This window comes from Anastrepha obliqua, chromosome 3, assembly GCF_027943255.1.
Source record: "Anastrepha obliqua isolate idAnaObli1 chromosome 3, idAnaObli1_1.0, whole genome shotgun sequence".
NCBI lineage: Eukaryota > Metazoa > Arthropoda > Insecta > Diptera > Tephritidae > Anastrepha > Anastrepha obliqua.
This window is the reverse complement of record NC_072894.1, coordinates 108,045,918-108,069,002: the sequence shown is the minus strand read 5'-3', so window position 1 is coordinate 108,069,002 and position 23,085 is coordinate 108,045,918. Positions and strand designations below refer to the sequence as shown.

The 23,085-nt window shown below is 38.6% G+C and overlaps 1 protein-coding gene across 4 annotated transcripts in view; it reads right to left on the bottom strand.

The window, feature by feature from the left end:
* The window catches only part of LOC129242600 (Ig-like and fibronectin type-III domain-containing protein 2), a 101,787-nt gene that overhangs the window by 43,543 nt on the left and 35,159 nt on the right, over nucleotides 1-23,085 (bottom strand). For all 4 annotated transcript variants that reach the window (XM_054879341.1, XM_054879343.1, XM_054879342.1 and 1 more), the window contains exons 9-15: nucleotides 16,908-17,052; nucleotides 11,743-11,878; nucleotides 7,126-7,318; nucleotides 6,815-7,061; nucleotides 6,038-6,716; nucleotides 2,531-2,772; nucleotides 2,131-2,369 (exon numbers count right to left, since the gene is read on the bottom strand). In XM_054879341.1, coding sequence (XP_054735316.1) covers nucleotides 2,131-2,369; nucleotides 2,531-2,772; nucleotides 6,038-6,716; nucleotides 6,815-7,061; nucleotides 7,126-7,318; nucleotides 11,743-11,878; nucleotides 16,908-17,052 — 1,881 coding nt within the window. The remainder of the gene's footprint in view (nucleotides 1-2,130; nucleotides 2,370-2,530; nucleotides 2,773-6,037; nucleotides 6,717-6,814; nucleotides 7,062-7,125; nucleotides 7,319-11,742; nucleotides 11,879-16,907; nucleotides 17,053-23,085) is intronic.

The following is a 23,085-nucleotide window of genomic DNA, read 5'->3' as shown; positions in this document are numbered from 1 at the left end:
ATTCAGTGGGGGATTTGAGATTTACATTTTTTTTTTACTTTTCTTTTTATAATAATAAACGTAAAAGGGTTTAAAGCTGCTCATATTGACAGTCATCGGGTGCTTTTTTTTTGTTTTTGCTTTACGCAAACTAACTACAAAAAACGGTCACGTAGAATTTATTTGGGGATTTGTGAATAAATACTATGGGTTTCTATAGGTGCGTAGTTGTATTTTAAAAATTGTGCATGCATTTGCTTTTACAAGCTTTGGCTTATGTGAAGCTGTGGCAAATTTAGTTATGTTATAAAAAAGGCTTCGTTATATGTAGCTAGAAAATACAAATTTAACGGGTATTGCTAATTTTTGTTTTATTTTTTTTATTTTTTTGCAAAATTTCAGTCAGAAAAATGTTTTTTATACCTACAGTCGTAGACCACCTAATTTGAAAATTATGCTTTCGAGGAAAAACCCTTGTCATATGTCATAAAATGTGGCGCAAGATGAAGCATCCATAATTTGTTTTAGAGAAAAACAGAAAAAAAGATTTTGAGAAAGAAAAATAACTTTCTGGTCTAAAATTTCGAAAAAATCCATTTTTTTCATGCTATGATAGTTTATACTTTCAAAAATATACTTGCAAATTTGTATACTCAAATTCGTTGTAGTTTAGACGAAACCAGTTTGGAGTACTACGCCCCGTGTTTTTCTCGAAACTGTGCCTCCTTGTACATATGTTTCTCAGAATTGATCTTATGAATAAAAACGATTTTCAATTGATACCGATTGTTTTTCTTCAATTTTCAAACCCTTCAATTTTCACGTCTCTAGACCAGAAAGGTGCCTTAAGGGGTTACATGGGTTTCGTGGGTTCAAAAAATCGATTTTTGTTTTTGGTTTATTAATTTCTACAATATCTTAAGAATATCATTCTAACTTTTCAAGTCGATCCGAATAATAGTTTTGGAGATATAGCCTTTGAAAGGTGTACGCTCCAAGCCACTTTTATGTTACTCAAAACTTTAAACGCGTTTTTCTCGAAACCGTGTTTTAAAACTCGGTCGTCAAACGTTCTCGAAAACTACTCAACCGATCTTGATAAAATTTTACACAAGTGTTCGAGATACAATTTACTCGTGCTTGGATGAAAGATTTTTTTTTTGTCAATTAGAACTATTGAAAAAAAAAACAAAATGTCAAGCAAATTTAACCGAAATTTTAATTTTTTTGGAAAAATATCCGCCAAAATTCCAATTTTTACTGTTTTTTTTCTTTCCTTCGTTCAAGTACGAGTTTATGGTCTTAACTAAAAGACTTATTTTTGTTTTTTCATTTTTGATGATCCTGTCAGGAGTTATGCTGACAACGCGGACGCACCTTTTTTCGAGCGTCCACCGGAAATGACGTCACAATGGAGGAGTTTTAATTTTTTTTTTCAAAATTTCTGAAATTATTCTGTAAATACGTATCTATGACAGAAAAAAGTTTGAATTAAATAAATAATTTTTTACATAGAAAAAAAATATTGAAAATAGGCCATTTTTTAACCGACGAAACCCATGTCACCACTTAAGAAGAAGAAGAAAGATTTGAATGATGGAATTTTTTTATTTTGACTTTGACGCACACCAGTGCTTGTCTGTTTGCGTACTGCAGCTGTCTAATTCGCAAGAGTCAAGTATTGACTTGCAAAAATTATAAATTTTCCGATAGAGTGATTAATTTTGCGCCACCTATATATATATGTCACACAAAGACCAATATGTTAAGCGAGTATACTTTCACCAATAGCTGTTTTTATCAAGTACAAGGAAGACATCTTAGTAAATATTTTTGCTAGTAGAACTCAATTCTTTCGAAAGTTGCCTTAGGTAGTCACTGCTGACCACAGTTACATAAATTCTTTCCTAGAGCCACAATTTATCTCCTCTTTGCATCCTTCTTAAAATTTAATTGCACTCAATTTGCCCGCTTCTACGCCATCTATTCTCTGCCACTGCAACCCTAAACCACAAATATTTCTTCCCGCTCATACATAACTACTCACACATGCACACGTTCGTCTAAAGTTCTACTACTACTAAGCGTAAGTAAATATTCGTACTAAAATGTTCCAATTCCACCCTCTTCCCCACACATTCCCGCACTTACCTGCACTTGCTCCAGCCCTCGCGTGTACGTTGGATTCTCGAATGCCACACCATTGCCGGCCTTACCGTTATGTGCACGATGACGCCGATAGAATACAATGGCTGCTGCAGCTAGTAGAACAGCCAAAATGCTCGCCACAATGCCACTGATGGTGCCGACAGCATTCGAATATGTTGTCGCCGAGGTGACATGATGATCGCCGAGTGTGAATTTCACTGGATCGGTGAGTACGCTGGCGCCTGAAAGCAGAGGAGAATGGCAACAATATGAAAATTAATCGCATTTTATTGTTAGCCTTTTTATTGTTGTACATGCGTATATATGTATTCATATAAATGTATGGATTACTGCTACTTTTACTACTACTTTTAAATAAACATCTGTGTGTGTTTGTTCTCACCAAAGGAATTGCCAGCTTTCACCACCAACTCGTACAGTACATCCTTCTTCAAGCCATCAATATTCACCGTGGGCTCCTTCACATCGATGCGCCTTATTTCGGTCGTATTTTGTATGTTTGTCACATTATAGCCCATGCCATCGCCGCTAGACTCACTGGAGTCGGGTGAGAGTATGGCTGCCTCGTGATAAAATATCCGATAACCCTCGACAACATTGGGGTTCTTTTGTGGTGGATCCCAGCTAAGCGAGCACAAAGCAATGAAAAGCAAAACAGATATTAAAATATAAATAAAATATAATACACTTTTTAACAATAACATTTCATTTAAATATTAGACGTATTAAACATACCTATTGCGAACCAGATTTGATCAAACCTAATCTTCCTAAAAACTTGGTTAAAAATAATATAAATTAGGCCTGAAAAAATTTGATTTACTATCAAAACCAAGAATCAGATTACAATGTTCAGAAGGTTTCTGACGTAATGAGCTCAAATTTCAAAAGACGATTTAAAAATAGGTTTAAAGTATGGAGAAATGTACTATGATATATGAGAAAGTTGTAACCTATTTGCAACCTTTGCGCAACTTGTTAGATTTGTGAGAAATTTAGCAAGCTTACGTTCCTTTTGCAGAACGAAAGTAGTAAACTCCTGTAAAGAGGAGATCAAATCTCTTGGGTGTGCAGGTAACATTTCTCTGATTTGGGTTCCAGGACATAGGAACATAGAGGGCAATAAAATTGCTGATAAGCTTGCCAGGAAAGGAACTGGATTGGCCTCAGGGACCTTTTATCCGGTCATCGGCATCCCGCTGATAGTTGTTAAAGGGGAACTGTACAAATTATTTCTCAGGAAAGTGCAGAAAAGATGGAGCTCCATTTCTTCATGCGCTATTTCGAAAACCCTTTGGGCCCAATACGATATACGAAGGTCGCAGAAAGTCCTTTGGAGTGTTCATAGACTATGTTTACTGGTCACTGGACGATTGGCACATACGCGAAAAAGCTAGATTTACCATTTAACCCCCATTGCAGAAGCTGTGGGGATCTTTCCGAGAAGGAGACTGTTGAACATTTTTTCTGTAAATCTCCGGGTTTGGCAGCTAGACGATGAGTATCCCTTTGTTCGACAGTCTAGAGCAGTGCGCAAACCTAAATCCCATTAATCTTCTCCATTATATCAACAGCTCTGGCTGTGGTACTTGAGGCGTGCCAGACTTTCACTTCCATCATTTCATCTATCTACGTTGCTTTCAGAAAATTGCTTCCGCGCATGAAAAACGATTTTAAACAGAGTTCCTGTGTACACACCATAAAGGTCTAAAAATGTCACGTACATCTGCAGTAAAACATTTGAAGAAGTCGGAGAAGTTCATTAATAAATGGGCCGAATGGTATACCGAAGTCAAAAACGTTAACGACTTCAACGGACGTGGTCCAAAAAATATATCTCTCCCCAAGCACTTGCCGTACCCAGATGGATTTGTGCGATACTCCCATACGGAGTACGTAGTTTCGAATCTCCGTGAAACACCAAAATCAAGAAAATGTATTTTCTAACAGCTCTCGCCTCTCGGCAGGCAATGGTAACCCTCCGATTGTATTTCTGCCATGGAAAAGCTCTTCATAAAAAATATCTGTGTTCAGAGTCAGCTTGGAACTGTAGGCCCTACCATTTGTGGAACAACATCAAGACGCACGTCACAACCAATCACCCAAACCACACAGAAGTGTGCTTCAGCCTGAGTAATCTTGTGAGCGGTTTTCCGGCCAATCAATGTAATCACTCTAAATCTCGCTGAAGCTAAATAATTCTTGTGCGTAAATATTCTCTGTCATTACCGAAGAGTTTTGGTTGAACCTACGCGACCCACAACACAAAACCTCCTATCATCAAAATTGAGAGATTAAATATCGCCAATCTCTTGGATGGAAGGCCAAGATGTCCGCTCATCATTTGGTTACTGGCATCTGTGCAACCTACAAAATTGTAAAAGTTTTCAAAAATTGTGGAGCGCGCGGAACTCACTTGCCAAGCAACTGCACAATTTTAACAAACTGAGCTGCCGCACGCACAAATCTCTACTCACTCTTAGTAGGATGGTCATTTGTTAAATTATCGCGGTCCTATCTGGCTGCTACTCAATTTGCTCACACACAGCTACAGACCTGAGATGGAACTTGAGGAATCCAGTCCAAGCTTACAAGCACCGCGGAGTTGGAAGACAGCGTAGTGGAGCTACAAAAAGCAGATCGACTGAACTTGACCCTGGTAGAGCATCGCGTTCTCTTTGTCGAATTGAGCACTAAAGCTCACAAAACCAAATAGTTATAAATGGTTTTCCAAGAACAGGTGTTACAGGTGAATGGATTGCGCTATCGAGAGATGATTAACGATTTTTTGTAACCGGAATTGGATGGTATTGAACTGGACAACGTTTATTTTCAACAAGATGGCGCTACGTGCCCCACAAGCAACGAAACCATTGATCTTTTAATGGGAAAAGTTTCCGGTCCGTGTTATCTCTCGAAGAGGTGATCACAATTGGCCACCGAGATCTTGTGATTTAACACCTTGTGACTTTTTTCTTTGGGGCCACGTAATAGAAAAGGCCTACACCAACAGCCCAGGGTCGATTCAAGACCACAAAGATGGAATTCGTGAAGCTATCGAGGACATAGGACAGCCGCTTTGCAATTCGGTTATGGACAATTTCATAAAAATTTGTCCTGTATGCGTGGTCGTGGTGGTCATTTGCCTGATGTTATTTTTCACTATTAATGGCATACCTTCCTCTTTATACGAGTAATGAAATAAGCATCCGATCATTTATCTTAAAAAATAGCATTTTTCTTTGAATATCAAAATAACACATCTTATTACAAAACCCTTAATATCTGACTTCTTACGGGAACGAGGTTTGATTTCTGATGTTTTGTTGTACATAACTACCGATATTTTGTAATTTTCATCAGCATGACGTGGTGCCATCCAGTGGTACCTAATTTTTATTTATTTATTTTCTACTTCACAAGTGACCAGGTCTACCCTAAAGCTAGATGAGCGCTCTTTTTGTGTTATTCTATTTTCAATATATGATCAGCTATGACTTAGTTGATGCTTTATATCTTAGATATAACCTCACATACACCATTAACAGGTATTATATATTATCAAATATCGTATAGTAACGAGCTTAGCGCGTATGCGCAGTTTAACTTCTAGTCAGAGATGCATTATTTCTGTGTGAAATGATCTCTGGCTGGTAGATCTGATTACCATCTGATTCAATGCAAGCTCAGAATTACACAAAGCAATAATTTCACTCATATTTTTTCGATATATACACATTTTGAATATACATAGATAGATATTCAACCCTCAGGGTTAAGCAGTTCTTGCTCTAAAATGATGCAGCCTTTCAAAATGTTCCACATTTCAATACATCTATCATTTTCCAATCCAAATGTAACCACCAAACGTTGTGATTCATATACTCACCTAATCATCACTTCACTATCGGACACTACGCTGATTGCAATATTCTCCGGCGGTCCGGGCAGTTTATCTCTGTTCATCTCAAAGCAGCCAACGATCGTGCGCGCATACTGTAAACTGCAGATCTCCTTCGATCTCACCGTATCACCACGACACCAATTCAAACATTTTCGTGGTATATTCGCATCGGCACAGCAACTACGATGATCCGAACCGTCTGCGGCACATTTCATCAGCTTATCAAAGTCCACAATACACTCCGGCTTATCGGCGATGGCTTCAATGTCCACATAGTAACTACAGGCGGCACGGCAGGCCAGCGAAACGTTCATTTGACGACAGCATTCGGAGACGTTGCGCCCAAGCGCAGGTGTGGTACGTATACGTACGGAAACGGGCGTCGTTGAGGAGCCGAACGCATTCTCGGCATGACAGAAATAGTCACCGACATCGACTGCCTGCATTTTGCTGATGCGCAGTGACATTGTATACAAATTGGGATGCGATTCATTCATTTTAGTGGAGATATCAAAGTGGCCATCCTGTATGACTGGTACGCGGCCGTCGTGATCACGCCAGAAAATAGTCTTTGGTGTAGGTTTCGCGTCGACTGCGCAGCGCAGCTCGACTTCATCGCCCAACGAAGCGACAGTAATGCCCGCAGCAGTAATTTTGGGTGCATCTGCAGGAAAGTGAGATAAAAATGAATTTAGGTAAGTAAAATATTTAGATGAAATTTATAAATTTGTGTTTTTTTTTTTTGTTTTTTTGAATACTCACAGCAAATATTGACTCTTCTTGCGGCCTGCATGGGCACACCATAGCCATTGTCTGCATAGCAGGAGATATGCTCCATATCGGCGCTGACATTGTGTATAACGGTGACCATGTGCCTTGAAGTGTCTTGACGCACCAAATGACCACCAACGTAGAGTGAAATGGTGGGCGCTGGATTGCCCAGAGCCAAGCAGAGTATAGTCATTGAACCACCTTCTGGTATATTGTCTGCCGGATGAACAGTGGGTGGCTGCAAAAAAGAGAGATTATGAAGAACATAGATTTTGAATTGTACTCCTTTAATCTCCACTTACATCAACAAAGGCAGGCAAAGCTGGATCGGTCCATGCCACAAGCGTCTCGGAGGGCAGAGAAGTTGCGTGCTCACCTATAGCTTCAACGTAGAGTATATGTTGGGAGCTGGGTTTCAGGTTGCTCATACGCAGCCATGCAACTTTAGTCTCGATTTTGTTGAACTTGTCCGATTTCATTGGTTTGTGGTAGATTCTAAGATTCAGGAGTAAATGAAAAAGTAAAACAAAAATTATGAGTTATGAAATTGAAAATAATTTAACATGAAAAAGTAAAACAGAAATTATGATTTATATTGAAAATAATTTAAAATTCTAGGCTAAGCAACTGGGCTCGGCGGCAGCGATAGTTGAAATTATAACATAGCCTCGTCCAGCGTGCTATAAAACTCCATCAATCACTCACTCAATCAGTCTGGTGGAGCAATTAATTTCGATCCACTGTGCATAATAACGGAATAGTGTCCTTATAAAGCACGGGCACTCATATTTTTATGAATTGAAGCTCTTATGCAGTAAGTGAACTGAACGGGTTGAACGCGTCGACTTAAGATTTTCGTCGAGATGAACGGAATCCTGTTGATTACCAGAATTTTTTTTAAATAGAATTAGGCTCTTAGGGTTCAAGGTGTATTTAAGCGAAGCGAAGGATATCTTTGAGTCATAACAAGGACTGTGAAATTTTTGTAAATTTTGAGGCATATTCAGCCTGCAATAATTGGCAGCAAAAATTGACCACTTTTCTTGTTTCTGTGCGTGTTGATTATTTTTGTATAAAAGTACAGTTCAGTGTCTAACAAAAACCATACAAATCTAGTTTAAAAATATTGTTTAAAAATTACGTAAATTCTGTAAACTTTAAATCGCAACTTCGCGGTATTACTTAGATTTTCTACAAAAATTTACGGTAAGCAGTCATACAGCTTCTTAAATGTTGGTGCAATAAACTGAATGTTTGAAGCGGACGAAAAATCTTGCTGATTTTTTTTTTTAATATTTTTCCCGCCAATGTTGAAATTATATAGGGTATGGGAATAAGTGGCTGCCGCCGTAGCAGAATGGGTTAGTGCGGGACTACCATTCGGAATTCTTAGAGCGAACGTCGGTTCGAATCTCGGTGAAACACCAAAATTAAGAAAAACATTTTTCTAACAGCGGTCGCCCCTCGGCAGGCAATGGCAAACCTCCGAGTGTATTTCTGCCATGAAAAAGCTCCTCATAAAAATATCTGCCGTTCGGAGTCGGCTTGAAACTGTAGGTCCCTCCATTTGTGAAACCACATCAAGACGCACAACACAAATAGGAGGAGGAGCTCGGCCAAACACCCAAAAAGGGTGCACGCGCCAATTATACATATATGGGAATAAGTTCCCGTCCTTCCTTAGCCAAAGTTACAAATAATGAAGAATTTCCATTAGAAGCTACAACTTTACTTCATCTTTCAGGCAGCATACGGATTCCTGTGACGAAAAATTCGTGTTTTTTGTACTCGATCCATGCATTGAGCAACTGTGCGATGCTCTCGTAAGAAGTGAACAGCTCTTCAATAAGGGCTGCCTGCATTGATCGGAACAGATGGTAATCCGAAGTTGCAATGCCTGGGAAACACCGCAAGTGGTGCAAGATTTCCAAATTCAGTCCCTCTGAATATTTCTGGACCGATTTAGCAAGGTGTGGTCTGACGATATCATGCAGCAAAATCAGTTAGTCATGTCTACCGTCCCATTCCGGCCGCTTTTCTTTGAGATCTCGATTCAAAACGCATTAGCTGCAGTAGGCAATGATCGTCAGTGATGGTTTCTGATGGTTTAAGGAGTTCATAATAGATGACACCCTTCTGATTCCTCTAGATGCTCAGCATAACCTTTGACGCATGCATTTTTTTTTTTTTTGCTGCCGATGGACCTGGTTCACCTGGCACGCTCCAACATTTTTGACGCTTAGGGTTATCATTATAGTCCAATTTTTCGTCACCAGTGACGATTCGATGCAGAAAACCTTTTCTTTTCTGTCGTTCAAGCAGCATCTCACATGTTACCAAACGTCTCTCGATATCCCCTCCTTCAATTGATGTGGCACCCTTTCTTTCTTGCTTTCTATCTTGCTACCTCCTCGACATGCGTCTTCATCCAATACTTGTTGTAGTTGACTATCTTCGAATTTTTTCGGTGCCCCTTCGCGATCTTTATCACTCACGTCGAAATTGACACTTTGGAAGGAGCGTAATTACCGTAAATACTGATTTATATACGACCCGTTTCAGCTGCACTTTTCTTTAAAAGGTACTAATGAAGCACGACTTCTCACAAATGCTGTTTTGTCGGGACGAATGTAAACATTTTTGACGTCAGATAAAAAAGGATCTTTACAGTTCACACGAATGTCAACCACTATGATCGAGACCTCACATATACACCTTCAAATCACCAGTATATTACTGGAGCGAACACAAAAATAGTGTCAGCAGCGAAAGCTCTTTCACGTGACTCTCCCTGTTAGTGGCTAAGTAAAAAGATTCTTTAACCTAAGTGCCGATTTCGGCGCCAGTTGTTTGCTGTAGACCTCAATCGTGCATGACATTCATCGCTGTCATAGGCGTAGTCTTTAGTGGCCCGCTTATGCAGAGACTAGCACCCCTTTAAATACTTTCTAAACGTTTTACCATAGTTTTTTTACAAGTGTTGGCCACCAAACCAAGATACCGTATGTTATGATTGGTCTTACTACTGCTGTTGATAGCCAGTGTACTATTTTAGAGGTTGTGAGCCCCATTTTGCTCCTGCAATTCTTATGTATGTATGGAAGGGCTGTGGCTGCTTTCTTTACTTCATTATTTATCGTTTGTTTTCACGAAAGCTTCCTATCCAATATAAGTCCTAGATAGCTTGCATCTTCCCCGACTGAGGGTGTGATTTCATCAAGGATGGGGCAGCTTGGAACGGGTATCCTGTGTTTTCTGGTGAAAATAATTAGTTCTGTTTTGTTGAGATTTACCCCAAGACCAATCAATTGAACCCACCTGCTTACATCATGCAAAGCGTTTTGCATTATATTGCAGAGGACCTCTGGGAATTTTTTGATGGATCTGCGTATCGTCAAGAGACGCAACGTCGAAATTGCGAACCTGCCTAGTAGCAACTATTCGATAAATTTCATAAGTCAATTAAGGGATAACACCACTGTAGAAATTTCAAAAAATTGATTTTTTTTTTTATAAGCTTAAAAAATTCTTTGAACCTTTTAAAATACAGAACAAAAAGTTTTATACGTTACCGAAGTCTATTTCATAAATATTTTAAGCTTTTAACCAAGCGTTAGTGACTGCTACCTAACGACTTCTCCAAATTTCCAAACTTTAAACGCGTTTTTCTCAAAACACGTTTTCTGAAATTGGCACGCAGCATAACTCAAACAATTTTTAATACAATAGTTTTAATCGGGTTTTTCACTACGTCTGTATAATAACCTTCTTAAGAGAAGAGCGTAGGGGTTTTTCGATAGATTAATTTAAACTATTGTTATAATTATTTAAATGCCGTTTTTTTAGTCCAAAATAGAGTTTTTTCCTTCAAATGCTTGCTAATTCCACAAAAATAAATATTTTTTAAATCCCCTACGTGTTTCTCTAGCTATTCTTATCTAGATTAAGAAAAAAAATGTTTCTTTGTTCCAGATTAAAATTTGCACCCTCTGTGCTGCGTGCCGCGGAGCTCCTTCAAGAGAAACCACATTACAAAAATGTCTCCAATACCGCCATTTTGTAAAATTTTTCGATCAAATTTTGTAGTTTTGATTTTAGTATATAAGTAATAACTTTCCAAATCAGAGTGATTGTTTTCCCTTTCTTTCTATACAAAAAAATTCTTTAAAAATCGTGTTTATTTTACGCGTGTAGAGTGGTGTTACCCCTTAATATAATAAATTATTGCATTTTTTATTCCTAATATGAAAGAAAATGGCCGTTCTACATCTTTTCTTCGATTAAGACTTCTTCTAAGGATATACTGCACAAAAAAATTTTTTTTCGACTCTGCTTTTGTTTTGTTTTTTATATGAAGTTTTTCGAAAACAGTGCATTCTCAATAGAAAAATTAAAAATTTTTGCAAAAAATCATTCAAAAATTGTTCGAGCAAAAAGGGGTTTTCTCGCATCAACAGCGAAAGACGGCATCTTTGAGATATTTCTCCCATACTAATACTTTGAATATATCTTTCCTACCATTGACATTAACGCAATAACAACGCATTTAGGCAAAAAATTTATTTCTATATAGCCGAAGGCCCTAGTAACCACCGCTTATCTTTATTGGATTAACTATTTATTATAAGTTCTCATGCAAATAAATTAATTAAAAATTTCTCTAAAACTCTGCAGTGGCTTATCACCTTAAATTTGCCTAAAACTCAGTACAATTTCCGCAAAATAGCCAAAATTTCATTCACTCCTTTACAATTTGTTAATGCATCTTTCTAATCAGCCATCCATTCAATTATGCACATAGATTTCCATTCTAAAAAATTTCAATACGAAAGCACCGCAACTCAATTCAATTACTCTATTTACCGTTTTTTTTAAGCATTTCATTAATTATTTATATTCACCCATCCGTTTGCACTCACCTGTAGGTAATCTTCTCATGTGGATGCGAATACTCTGGTGGCTGCCAAGTCAGTTGCATCCAGGTCGCGCTATGTGATGTAATCGATAGCGAATGCGGTGGCGAGGGGGCGCCAAAGGTATTATTGCTGAATTTAGCTATAAATTAAATGGAAAATTTGTAATTATGTGAATGTATGTAGATGTGGCAAAGTAAAATACCAAATTAAAATCAAGCTTGGATTAACGAAAATAAAATCAAATTTCCAAAAATACGCAAAATAGCACAAAAAGATAGCCAATGTCAAATGCCGACCGCATTTGATCAGCTTATAAATAATTGCATATGTGTGCGAGAGCATTTATATACGTAATCTAATACGTTGTGCAGTATTATTACCGTGCAGGAAAAAGGTGAGCAAATAAAATGAAGCGTCTACATTTTTTTTTGAAGTACTTGAGTTATCGTCAAATAAGCTACAGAATAGTTAATTGTTCTTCGGTCTGAACAGGCTGCTGTACTGCAGAATCCAATGAATATATTTCAAATGTGCTTCAAAGAGCATACAATAAATTATATCAAGTTATAAGGAAAAATTCGGCAAGAGCATGGATCTAAAGTCATTTTCCTGCGCCCAATTTTGAAAGAAGCTAAATATAGTAATATATATATATATATATATAATATAAAATATAATAATATTGGTCTGCAGTTAATATGGAGACCGCCGTAGCCGAATGGATTGGTGCGTGACTACTATTCGGAATTCACAGAGAGAACGTAGGTTCGAATCTCGGTGAAACACCAAAATTAAGAAAACGTTTTTTCTAATAGCGGTCGCCCCTCGACAGGCAATGGCAAACCTCTGAATGTATTTTTGCCACGAAAAAAGCTCCTCATAAAAATATCTGCCATTCGGAGATGGCTTGAAACTGTAGGTCCCCCCATTTGTGGAACAACATCAAGAAGCACACACCACAAACAGGAGGAGGAGCTCGGCTCAACACCCAAAAAGGGTGTATGCGCCAATTATATATATCATAAATATAATATACATATATTTTTCGTGCTATGAATGTTACTTTTTGCCCAACGAAGAATGGACACGAAAAATATTGGTCGAACGAAAATCGTTACAACATCAAATTTCTATAAACTATTGAAACGATTTTTATTTAATTTTCTTCTTTATTAAGCGTACTATGTTAAACAAAAAACTCATGTAAATTCTCTTTGTTATAAACAAAAAGGCGCAATATAGATTTAACTGCTCTCATTAGCTGATGGGCATTTTCTTTTGGTACGGAATCTGCCGCTCTCTGCCAATTCATTTTAAACTGCTGCTCATTTTTAATTTATTTTCTTTTTTTAATTTGTAGCAATTTTCTTTTAATAATTACCCAATATTTTCTATTAAAATTTTTCAATGGATCGCAATTATTTGTTTGGTGGGTTGTGGTTCTTTTGAACAATATTTACCCCGTGATTTTCATACCAGTTGACGGCATGGCGGCTGTAACGACACGATGCTAAATTGGGCAAGAACTGAACTGAGCCTTTATGTTGTTTTGTGAATGACAGCAAATGTTTTGGCAAATACTCCTTCAACAACATTTCTTGGTTTTTAATGCCCGTGGGAATGAATGAACGTTTTGCTTTTGAAACTACACTGGCAGAAATGTAGTGATGCAGCAGCAAAAATACAACATTGGCTATGGGATGCGGGACTTATGCTGACAGCCCAAAAAACGGAAGCGGTTCTCGTTACTGCACGCAAAAGGAGGAAGCAGATGGAACTGCGGATTGGCGGTAACGAAATACTGTCGCAAGGGGTAATTAAGTGCCTGGATGTCTTGATTGATGCACAACTCAATTTTAGGCAGCATCGAATTACTGCGAACTCCGAAGCTGCTGCAGTAAACGGAGCATTCACAAGAATTCTGCCAAATATCGGGGGTGCACAAAGTGCAAGAAGACGCCTCTTGTCAACGGTGGTAGATTCTGTTATTCTCTATGCTGCTCCCATTTGGGCGAAAGCTAAACCATCTAACGTATAACACGTAGCACAGGTGTTACGACAGAATGCACTAAAATCCCCTTGCTTACACAGGACCGCCTCCCTATGGATATACATCCACGCGAAATTAGTCATCTGTATGACAAACAGGGAGCAAGTCTATTAAAGGAGAAAAAGTTGCAGAACGCCTTCAATCCATAGAAGAATGGCGACATAGATGAGATCTACCAGTCAACGGGCGTTGGACTCATAGGCTTATACCTAATTCTTTCGGTCGTATCTCCACCGTTTTAAGCTGGCAGACCACCTCTATTGCCACATTTCTTCACCACGAACGAAGATGCAGAACATGTTTCCATTTGACCGTTTTCGCGACGAGAATCAAACAATGGACGTGCTACTTGGACTACCGTTGCAGATGAACAATCGGATACCAGCCGTGTGTGCATCAATCCATAACTAGAATGCTGTTAATACATATGCAACAAAAATCATACAGTACCTCCGATGTAGGCAGGAACTCTTGAGTAAGGAGGCGCTAACTGTTTGACTCACGACGATATCAGATGGAAATAAGACAGTACTAACCAATTTGATATCGCATGCTTCCTATGGTCCACTTGCATCAAACAGCAGAGCAATTGAGACTATCAATGACATAAGACCTCCATATGTCAAAAGGATAAAAAGAACTAGTCCACTACATGAACGCCGTTCTGGGAGCTTCCGAAGTAATGCAGAAAGTAGTTCGCAGAAAGAAGTCTCCCCAAAAGGGGAGGAGGGATTTTTTAGTGGTCACACTATTCAACGTAGTAGATGACGGTCGCTGTAAGTGCGAATGTATTTTCAACCCTAACTCACCCAGCACAAAAAAAAACACCAAATAGGCAGATGGCTCGCCAAACCAAAAATTTGTTGGGAACTTCTCCAACATTTTTAGCTCAAAATCATCTTGGACTCTTCCTCTCTTCGTTGCAGTATCGAGGTCAGCATTCTGAATCTGCTTAAAGTCTTCTTTGACAAAAAAAAGCTATTCAACCGAATCGTCTGAAATTTTAATATGTTGTTCACAACATCAATGACTATCGCCCGTACTAGAATCATATTATTATTTCAATTATTTCATATTTTTTTGATTAAGAAATTGAAAAAAATAGATTTTTAGAGTGTCAAATTCAAAACCGCGCCTTTTTTTGAAATTGTTTTCCCTTATTCTAGTACGGAACATAGCTACAGTCATACTGATTAATTATTTTTGGGGTTTTTGTGTTTCAGATAAATGGAAGAGCCAAAATGGACCACACCGTCCAAGTCAAATTTTACGGGAGGGTCAACTTCAGCGCCATTTTTTAAATTATTAAAATTAAATTTTTTTTTTCAGATTTGAGAGAAAGCAGACGGATCTTCGGTGGCGCACTCATTTTATTGTCTGGTGATTTTCGACAAGCACTGCCCATTATACCACGTTCAACACCCGCTGATGAACTTAATGCATTCTTAAATCATCAGTTCTATGGCGTCATTTACAGAAATTTACTTTGAAAATTAACATGCGTGTACAACTACAACGGGATGCTTCGGCTGGAAATTTTGCAAAACAATTATCGGATATTGGAAATGGGCGAATGGAAATGATGAATCTACATAATGTAGCACCCTGCCAGCAAACTTCTGTAAGATCACAGAAAGCATCGACGAATTGGTGCAAAAAGCTTTTCGCTGCACGGTCTTACATTGAAAATTGGCGTACCCATCATTCTTCTTCGAAACACAAATCCACCACGACTTTGCAACGGAACCAGTCTCTCAGTCAAGAAAATGATGAACAATGTTATCGATTCAACAATTTTGACTGGAAAATTCAAAGGTGAAGACGTACTGTTGCCACGTATCCCAATGATCCCGACAGATATGCCATTCGAATTCAAACGTTTATAGTTCCCGGTGCGACTCGCTTTCGCAATGACTATTAACAAAGCACAAGGACAATCGTTACAAGCGTGTGGATTAAATTTGGAGAACCCATGCTTCTCACATGGACAGCTCTACGTGGCTTGCTCACGGGTTGGAAAACCTGCTGCTTTATTCGTCTATGCGCCAGATGGAAAAACAAGAAATATTGTGTATCCCACAGCACTTCAATAAACATCGAATTGAAACTAAACTTAGTAATATCACAATTATTTCGAAATAAACAAAATCAATAAAATGGTTTAGAATGAATTGAATATTTGTGTACTAATTTTTCTTTAAAGTTATTTTTTTTAGATTTATTTTAGTTGTTGCGTAGCAACGCGCGCCGGGTACAGTTAGTAAATAAATAAAAATCCTAGAAATTGTAAATATCGTTTTTCAATTTTTTTATGAAAAAGAAATTCCTGAAAATACCCTAAGTTTTCGAGCTCTAGACCACCGGGACTCCTTTGCATGGGTTGAAGTTGACTTTAAAGCTATGCTCTACTGTATCTGTTTCTTATGGAAAAACTGTTCTAAACAAAAAACATAGTTCCATAAAAAGTAACCCACCCTAATATATACTTATATATTAGTTTGGGAGGAAAAAAATCCATTATTTTGAAGACAATAGTAGATGGCTGTAGCGACCGACATCTCGTAAAGTATCGATCAGACAATTTAAAGTTTATGCTCTTTGTCATGGTGACATTTCACGCTAAAGAACCTATTTCGCTGTTTGTTCCATTCAGTTTTGAGTTACATGGTGTTAACAATGGAAGTGCAAAAGGCTCAAAATCAAAATTTCCATCACTCAAAACCAAAACAAACTCTTAGATCCCATTTATAACTGCATAGTTAGTAAGACTATTATTGTTTTTTTTATTGTAGTTAAATAAAAAACTGGCGGCATGTTTGATCTTGCCACAAATTTTGATTTGTGAGAGTCACAGAAAAAGAAGAAGCAGAAGAAGAAAGTTGTAGAGTAGAGATTTAATTTTGTAAAAGCTTTATTTGCCAACTATTCACATTCGTATTCATATCTTTGATATTTCCTAGTGGAAAATTGAATAAAATCCTACTTGAAAAAATTGGAATGAGAACTACTTAGTTGCAGCGCAAAAGTGTCCAATCACTTCGTGTTCCTACAGGGTAGCATATGTATGTAAGTGCGCTTTATTTATTTTTATTTATTTTCTATACTAAGCCAAACTCACCATTCTCATCGTCGGTCGTATTGATCAGCAACATTGAAGATGGCAACGCTGTGCCAAATCGTCCGCGCGTCACCACCATAATCCGATACAATGCGTGCGGCTCCAAATTCGTCAGCGCAATGCTGGTCTCGTTTGTGGTTAATTCCTGTATGCGCCATTGCCAAATATGAATGCGTGCCACCAAGCGGACAAGTACACATGCCGCACACAGTAGATAGTTGCAGTGGTAGTGGTGGATTTATATGCCATTGGTGGTTGTCGGTTGTCGGTTCGCAGTCATCGGTGTATTTTCCATTTGCAGTAAAGCAGCGGCAGCAACATTGTATTAGCAGCAATAGCAGCCAATCAATTTCGAAGCAATCATTTAAAACATGCAATTGAAATTTGAAATTGAAAATGAAATTGCAATTGAAGGGGAAATATTTGAAACGCTATTCTAAATATATATGTAATTTTCGTTGCAGCATTAACAACAATAACATTTGTATGTACGTGTATGTGTAAGTAAATGCTTATATTTTGTAGATTGCGGTTTTTGGGTAATTGTTGTTGGTGCGCGTGCGAGAGGTATTTCTGTTAATGCGTTGGAGGTATTAGCGAACGAATAAAGCCTCCAGTTATGCAGAGGCTTAATGTTGGAATAATTGATTTTGACCGGCCGTTTACTAAAACCATGAAAAGTTATCAGAATTGGCGTGCAGTGCCGTGCAACTAAAAGAAACAAAAAAACATTGCATTGGGCTAAAAAACTTGAGGATAGTGTTTAAATTCTGGTCGGAAAACGGTCCACTTGCTGATGGAATGAACGCAGAGCTGCGATGAAGAAGTGTATTGGAGGAAGCCCTTCAGCTTTGATTTATTACCAAGGGTACTGGGTGCATCAAACGGCTTTCTCTGGCGCATTCTGCGAAAGATCCAATTTTTTATAAAATATTTTCACTCAATCAATTTATTTTCTGAATAATTTTATTGAATTTTAAGTTATTATCATTTTTAATTAAGGCGACTTCATTAGAGGTGGTGGCACTAGGCCAACAACAACATTATGTATAGGGCCCAGCACTCGAAGTGCAACCAATTTCAGACTGCTAGCGCATCTGATGCACGAGCATCAGCTGTCTGTTAGTTGACTAAATGACAGTCCAGAGTATTGTTTACAAGCGCGGAGAAGCATTTGGCCGAGAGTAAAGGTGGAAAAGGAAAATCAGTAATTAATTTCAAGCGCAAGAGTGTGATTGCATTTAGCTGGGAAATCACAACTTGCGATTATTGGTGAGCTCGGCACGAGCGAGTAGGGTTGGAGGAGCAGTATTCTGCTAAGAGCTCCCCATCAAACTCAAATTCAGGCTACAGGATCACTGCAGTGTGTTCCAAGCAGAGGTGGCCGCAATTAAAGAAGCAACTGACTGGCTACTTACTTGCGTAATAACTGTTAAGAAGGTAAATATTTACTACGATAGCCAAGCGGCAATTAGGGCCCTAGGCTCTATTATGGTGCATTCGAAACAGGTCAGGGAATGCCTGGTCTCTCTCTCGATTGCATCAGAATTCTTTGATATAAAGATAATTTGGGTACCTGGTCACAGTGATAGTGCTGGAAACTGCGAAGCCGACGAGCTGACCAGACAAGGGACCTGTGAGGTAGTGTGCCCGCGAAAGGATAGGGTCGGGATCCCCTTGGCAACCTGCGTTCTACTCTTAGAAGGATGGGCTTTGCACCAATTCAGCGAGCGCTGGGCAAGTACACGAACGTGTAAGGTCGCAAAGTCCTTCTTGCCACGTTTGGATAGGAGGCGTTCCAGGGATATTCTGAGGATGACAAAATCTCATCTCTCAAATTTCGTGGGCCTCCTCACGGGCCACTGACTGCGGGGTATACTTACATACCGTGAGACTCCGAATTGCTTCGAGTCCTTTTTGCGTCAACTGTATAGAGGATGAGGTGGAATCATCTCAGCACCTGCTCCTTAGCTGCCCAGCTCTCGCGGGACTAAGATTCAAGCATTTTGGTTCTCACTTCCTTTCTGCGCCTGCTGATATAGCAAGTCTTGATATCAAAAATCTGATGAACTTCATCAGCAGCATAAAGAGGCTAACACAACAGCAAATTAGTCACCATTCATAGTCCACAAATACTCACCCCTCCCCATCCCTTTCCCTTTCTTCCTTTTTCCTTCACCCCTTTGGAACCTCTTGCAATGGTATCATAGAGGATGAACCAAACTTCTTTCGTTCAAGTGGGCTCACTTTCTGGGCAACCATCACTACCTAATCTAACCTAACCTAACTATTACTCGTTACAATCATACTAGTAGCATCGCGAAAAGGCATAGAGATGACTACAACATCATGTGAAATGGTTCAAAAAGTGAAGAAACGACTTGAGCGAAATCTCCGACGAAGTGCCAATCAAATGGCGAAATAACTGAAAATATATGACCGTAGCAAGAGCGAAAGAGTTGCTTTGCTTGGCCGAAAACGATCAATTTCCGCACATTGTGTTTTCTGAGAGGAAAATTTTTCAAATTGATCAACTCGTAAACTCCCGAAACTATAGGGTTTGTTTGACCCCTTTGGAGAACAAAGTCCGAACTAAAAGATTCACGAGTTTCGAGGCGCTGAAAAAAGCCATTGTCCGCGAGTAGGCCAAAATACCTGCAAGTCACATTCGGGCAGCTTGTGACTCGTTTCTGGACCATCTCAAGGCCGTAGTCAAGGCGAAAGGTGGTCATATCGAGCAAAAGTAAATTGATTCTTAATTTTGTATTATTTTCACACATTTTTTGCTTTGAATTGAATAAACGTAATTTTCCAAACTAAATTTATGGATTTTATAATTGGTTACACTTCGAGTGCCGAAATGAGGGGATAAGCACCACCAATACTGTAAATGGCGTTTTTCACAAAGGTGAGGGTTGTATTTTTGAAGCGCATTTTGCGTTATTTTTAGGTTTCCACATTTTTAATTTCGACACTTTTTTCGTTTTTCGAAATTAAATTTTTTGTTTTTACTTTTAGTTTATTTTAATATCGATATTTTCTTGCTATTTCGGTATTAAATGTTTTGGAGTTCAACCTTTGAATTTTCGACTCACAAACATATCACAACAGGTCAGATCAGATCATAAATAGACAAACTGTGAGATAAAGTACCGAAAATTATAGTTACACATAAATAATTTGCTCTTAATAAAGGCCAGTGCAAATGGAATTGTTTGCGTAGTCATACAGCAGTAAAGCTACTCCCAAATAAAAAAATAGAAAACATAACTAAATACTTAACACTTAGCGTTGTACGTGGGCAATGCTTATAAACGGCCGGCTGAAATTAGTAGCAACAGCAGCAAGCCAACTATCAGGCGAGGTTGCACGTTTTTACAGCTACGACAGCTACTGCCACTGATACCAGAGTTTCTCCTGTTTTTCTATTTTTTTTCTCTCTCTCTCTCTCTTTCGCTCTTAATGACAGCAATATGACATCATATGGCATAACACAGCCGCGCGAACAACGAGTCAGGCAATAAAGCAATAAATTGCTATGCTACGCCACTTGATGCGTTCAAAGTGTACGCTTTAATGTGTGGCGCATGCGCAAACTGTCTTGCCACACCGGGTCACGCCGTTTCACAAATTCGAAACTAAGTCAATGGCAAAGCAGCTGTGCCCAATTTGGTGTGCGTTGCAATGCTGTGCCACCTGCTTCGTGCAATGCGTTTTCGCGCGTTGCGGTGATTATTTCTGCGATAGACTGCAGTGGCAAATGGTCGGACGGGCACTAAAGTTTAATGAACATTATAAATATTCATATGTTACAAGTAATTTAACCCAGTGGTTGCCAAAGTAGTTTTGATTGTACCGCAATGGTGATTTTCGATTTTTTTCGTGATAATGCAAGTACATAAAAGTGCATATGTATATGTATATGTATATGTATAATATATGTATCCCATCAGAAGATTAATAATTTTCAGAATTGGCGTCGTACTGGACCGCTGGAGTATATAAACTGACAAGCACTGGGCCACCTCTCATTACGTGTGGAGGGGCAACCACTTTTATGAAAAAGCTTTTCCATAAATTTTGGTGTTTCATACCCATAGCGGGTTTTGAACCCGGTTACTTCTCACAATAATGGTAATATGTGGCAGAAACAAGAAGATCAAGAAGTGTTTTTCGGCGTTAACGACGATTAAAAGTTAAACCAAGACCTCATCTCAAGGTGAATTAAATAGTGGAGGTGGCAGCTTCCCAAAACCGTTTGTTTATTTTTCGCGAGATTTTCACAAGCCTGACGTCAGGCTCCTTTCCATTACAAAACGAAGAGAAATTCAAATGAAAATTCAGTGAATCGCTTGGTAATATTGTGGTTTGTGAAATTTAAGTTAAATAAAGTAATGAAAACGAAGTGACGCGTGAAAAATTGTGAAGGCCCAAATTAATATAAATTCTCCAAATGCATATTTTCCCCGTTTTTATGCGGATAACGCCGTGACAAGGAGGTGTGTGTGTGTATAATTTCTTGTGTTTGGTAGTTTCTGTTGCTTTCGCCTACTCTTCCTCTTCCTTTTATTTGTTTATGCATGAAACCTGACGACACAACGAGCTCGGAACGTGCAACTTTGCATTCTATAGATCGTCCTTAGCCCTTTCTCTTATCATGCCTAATAATAGTATTCTGCTTTTTATGCCCACTGCTGAACGTATGGTTGGGCGATCAATAAGGACTAGTTCGATATTTGGTGAGATTTATCTGGTTCCCTCTCATATAAATTTGTTGCCCTTCTCTATGAAAGCTAATGTTATTTTATGTTTGCAGAATATCTGTAGAATTTTGACAAATCAACTTATCTCGTCTTTGAATTTTCTCTATAGCAATCACTAAAGTGTCATATAAAACATGCTAAGATCTCACATCCCTCAGAACGCAATTTGAGTACAATTTAAAAATTAGTTGCTTGCATTACAATTTTTTTATATTTAGTTAATATTGCTGGTGCCTAAATCACCAACAAATTTTATACTGACGAAAGCCGCCATCCCCACAATTGAAGAGAGATTCATGACGAATATAAAGAAACTTATATCTAAGCTATTTCTTTGCTACACCAGCGCTTTATACGAAGCAGTAGTAGGCGAGCTTCAACAAAGTAAGACCGAACGTCGCAAATCGACAACTACAATGCGCATCGATTACGCCAGAGTGATTAGTATCACTTCCACTTCACTTCGCCAGAATGAACTGTATCCGCCCTGATTGATGAAAGAATCTAGTTTTATATTAAACTTAGCGAAATATGGCAAAAATAACACCAGCACCAGTGCTTACCTACATATTTTTGCAGAAGTCACAACTCCTCTGCTTCCCGAATGGAGCTTAATTTTCACCGATAGGTCAATAATTGATACTAATACAGGGTGGCTGATGAAAGCCGCTACCAAAAAAAAATTAAACAACTTTTTTTCTTTTTAAGTTATCTGTTCCATTTTTGTTTTAATTTGCAGATTGATCTTTAAAATTTATTAAAATGGATAACTGGGACACGCAAACAAGAATTTGGATAGTCCGCCGCTATCACGCACTGGAGTCCGTAGTTTTGGTACAGAGAGAGTACAGGCGGATGTTTGGCGGCGATCCCCCGAGCAGATGGACCATAATGAGACTGGTGAATAATTTTGCTGAGCAAGGAACAGTCGCAAGAAGGCCTTATCATCGAAACCCACCAGTTCGGACGGAGGAAACGATCGCTACTGTAGCTGCAGCTATACAAAGCAATCCAAGGGTTTCAACAAGAAGCTTATCTGTTCAACTTGGTGTCAGCCGACAGTCTTTGCAAACAATAATGCACAAAGATTTAGACTTATTTCCCTACAAAATTCAAATGGTTAACAAACTGAATGCAGTAGACTTGCCGATTCGCTTGGAATTTTGCCAGAAGATCCTGCAAATGGTGGAAGAAGACCAAAACATGTTAAACTGCCTTTTCATGTCTGATGAGGCCCATTTCGATTTAAACGGCAATGTGAACAAACAAAATTGTCGAATATGGAGTACTTCTAACCCACAGATACTCCACGAGACGGAATTGCATCCTCTTCGCGTGACAGTGTGGTGTGCGGTTTCTTCACGCTGTATCGTCGGGCCTTATTTTTTTGAAGAAAATGGTCACACCGTTACGGT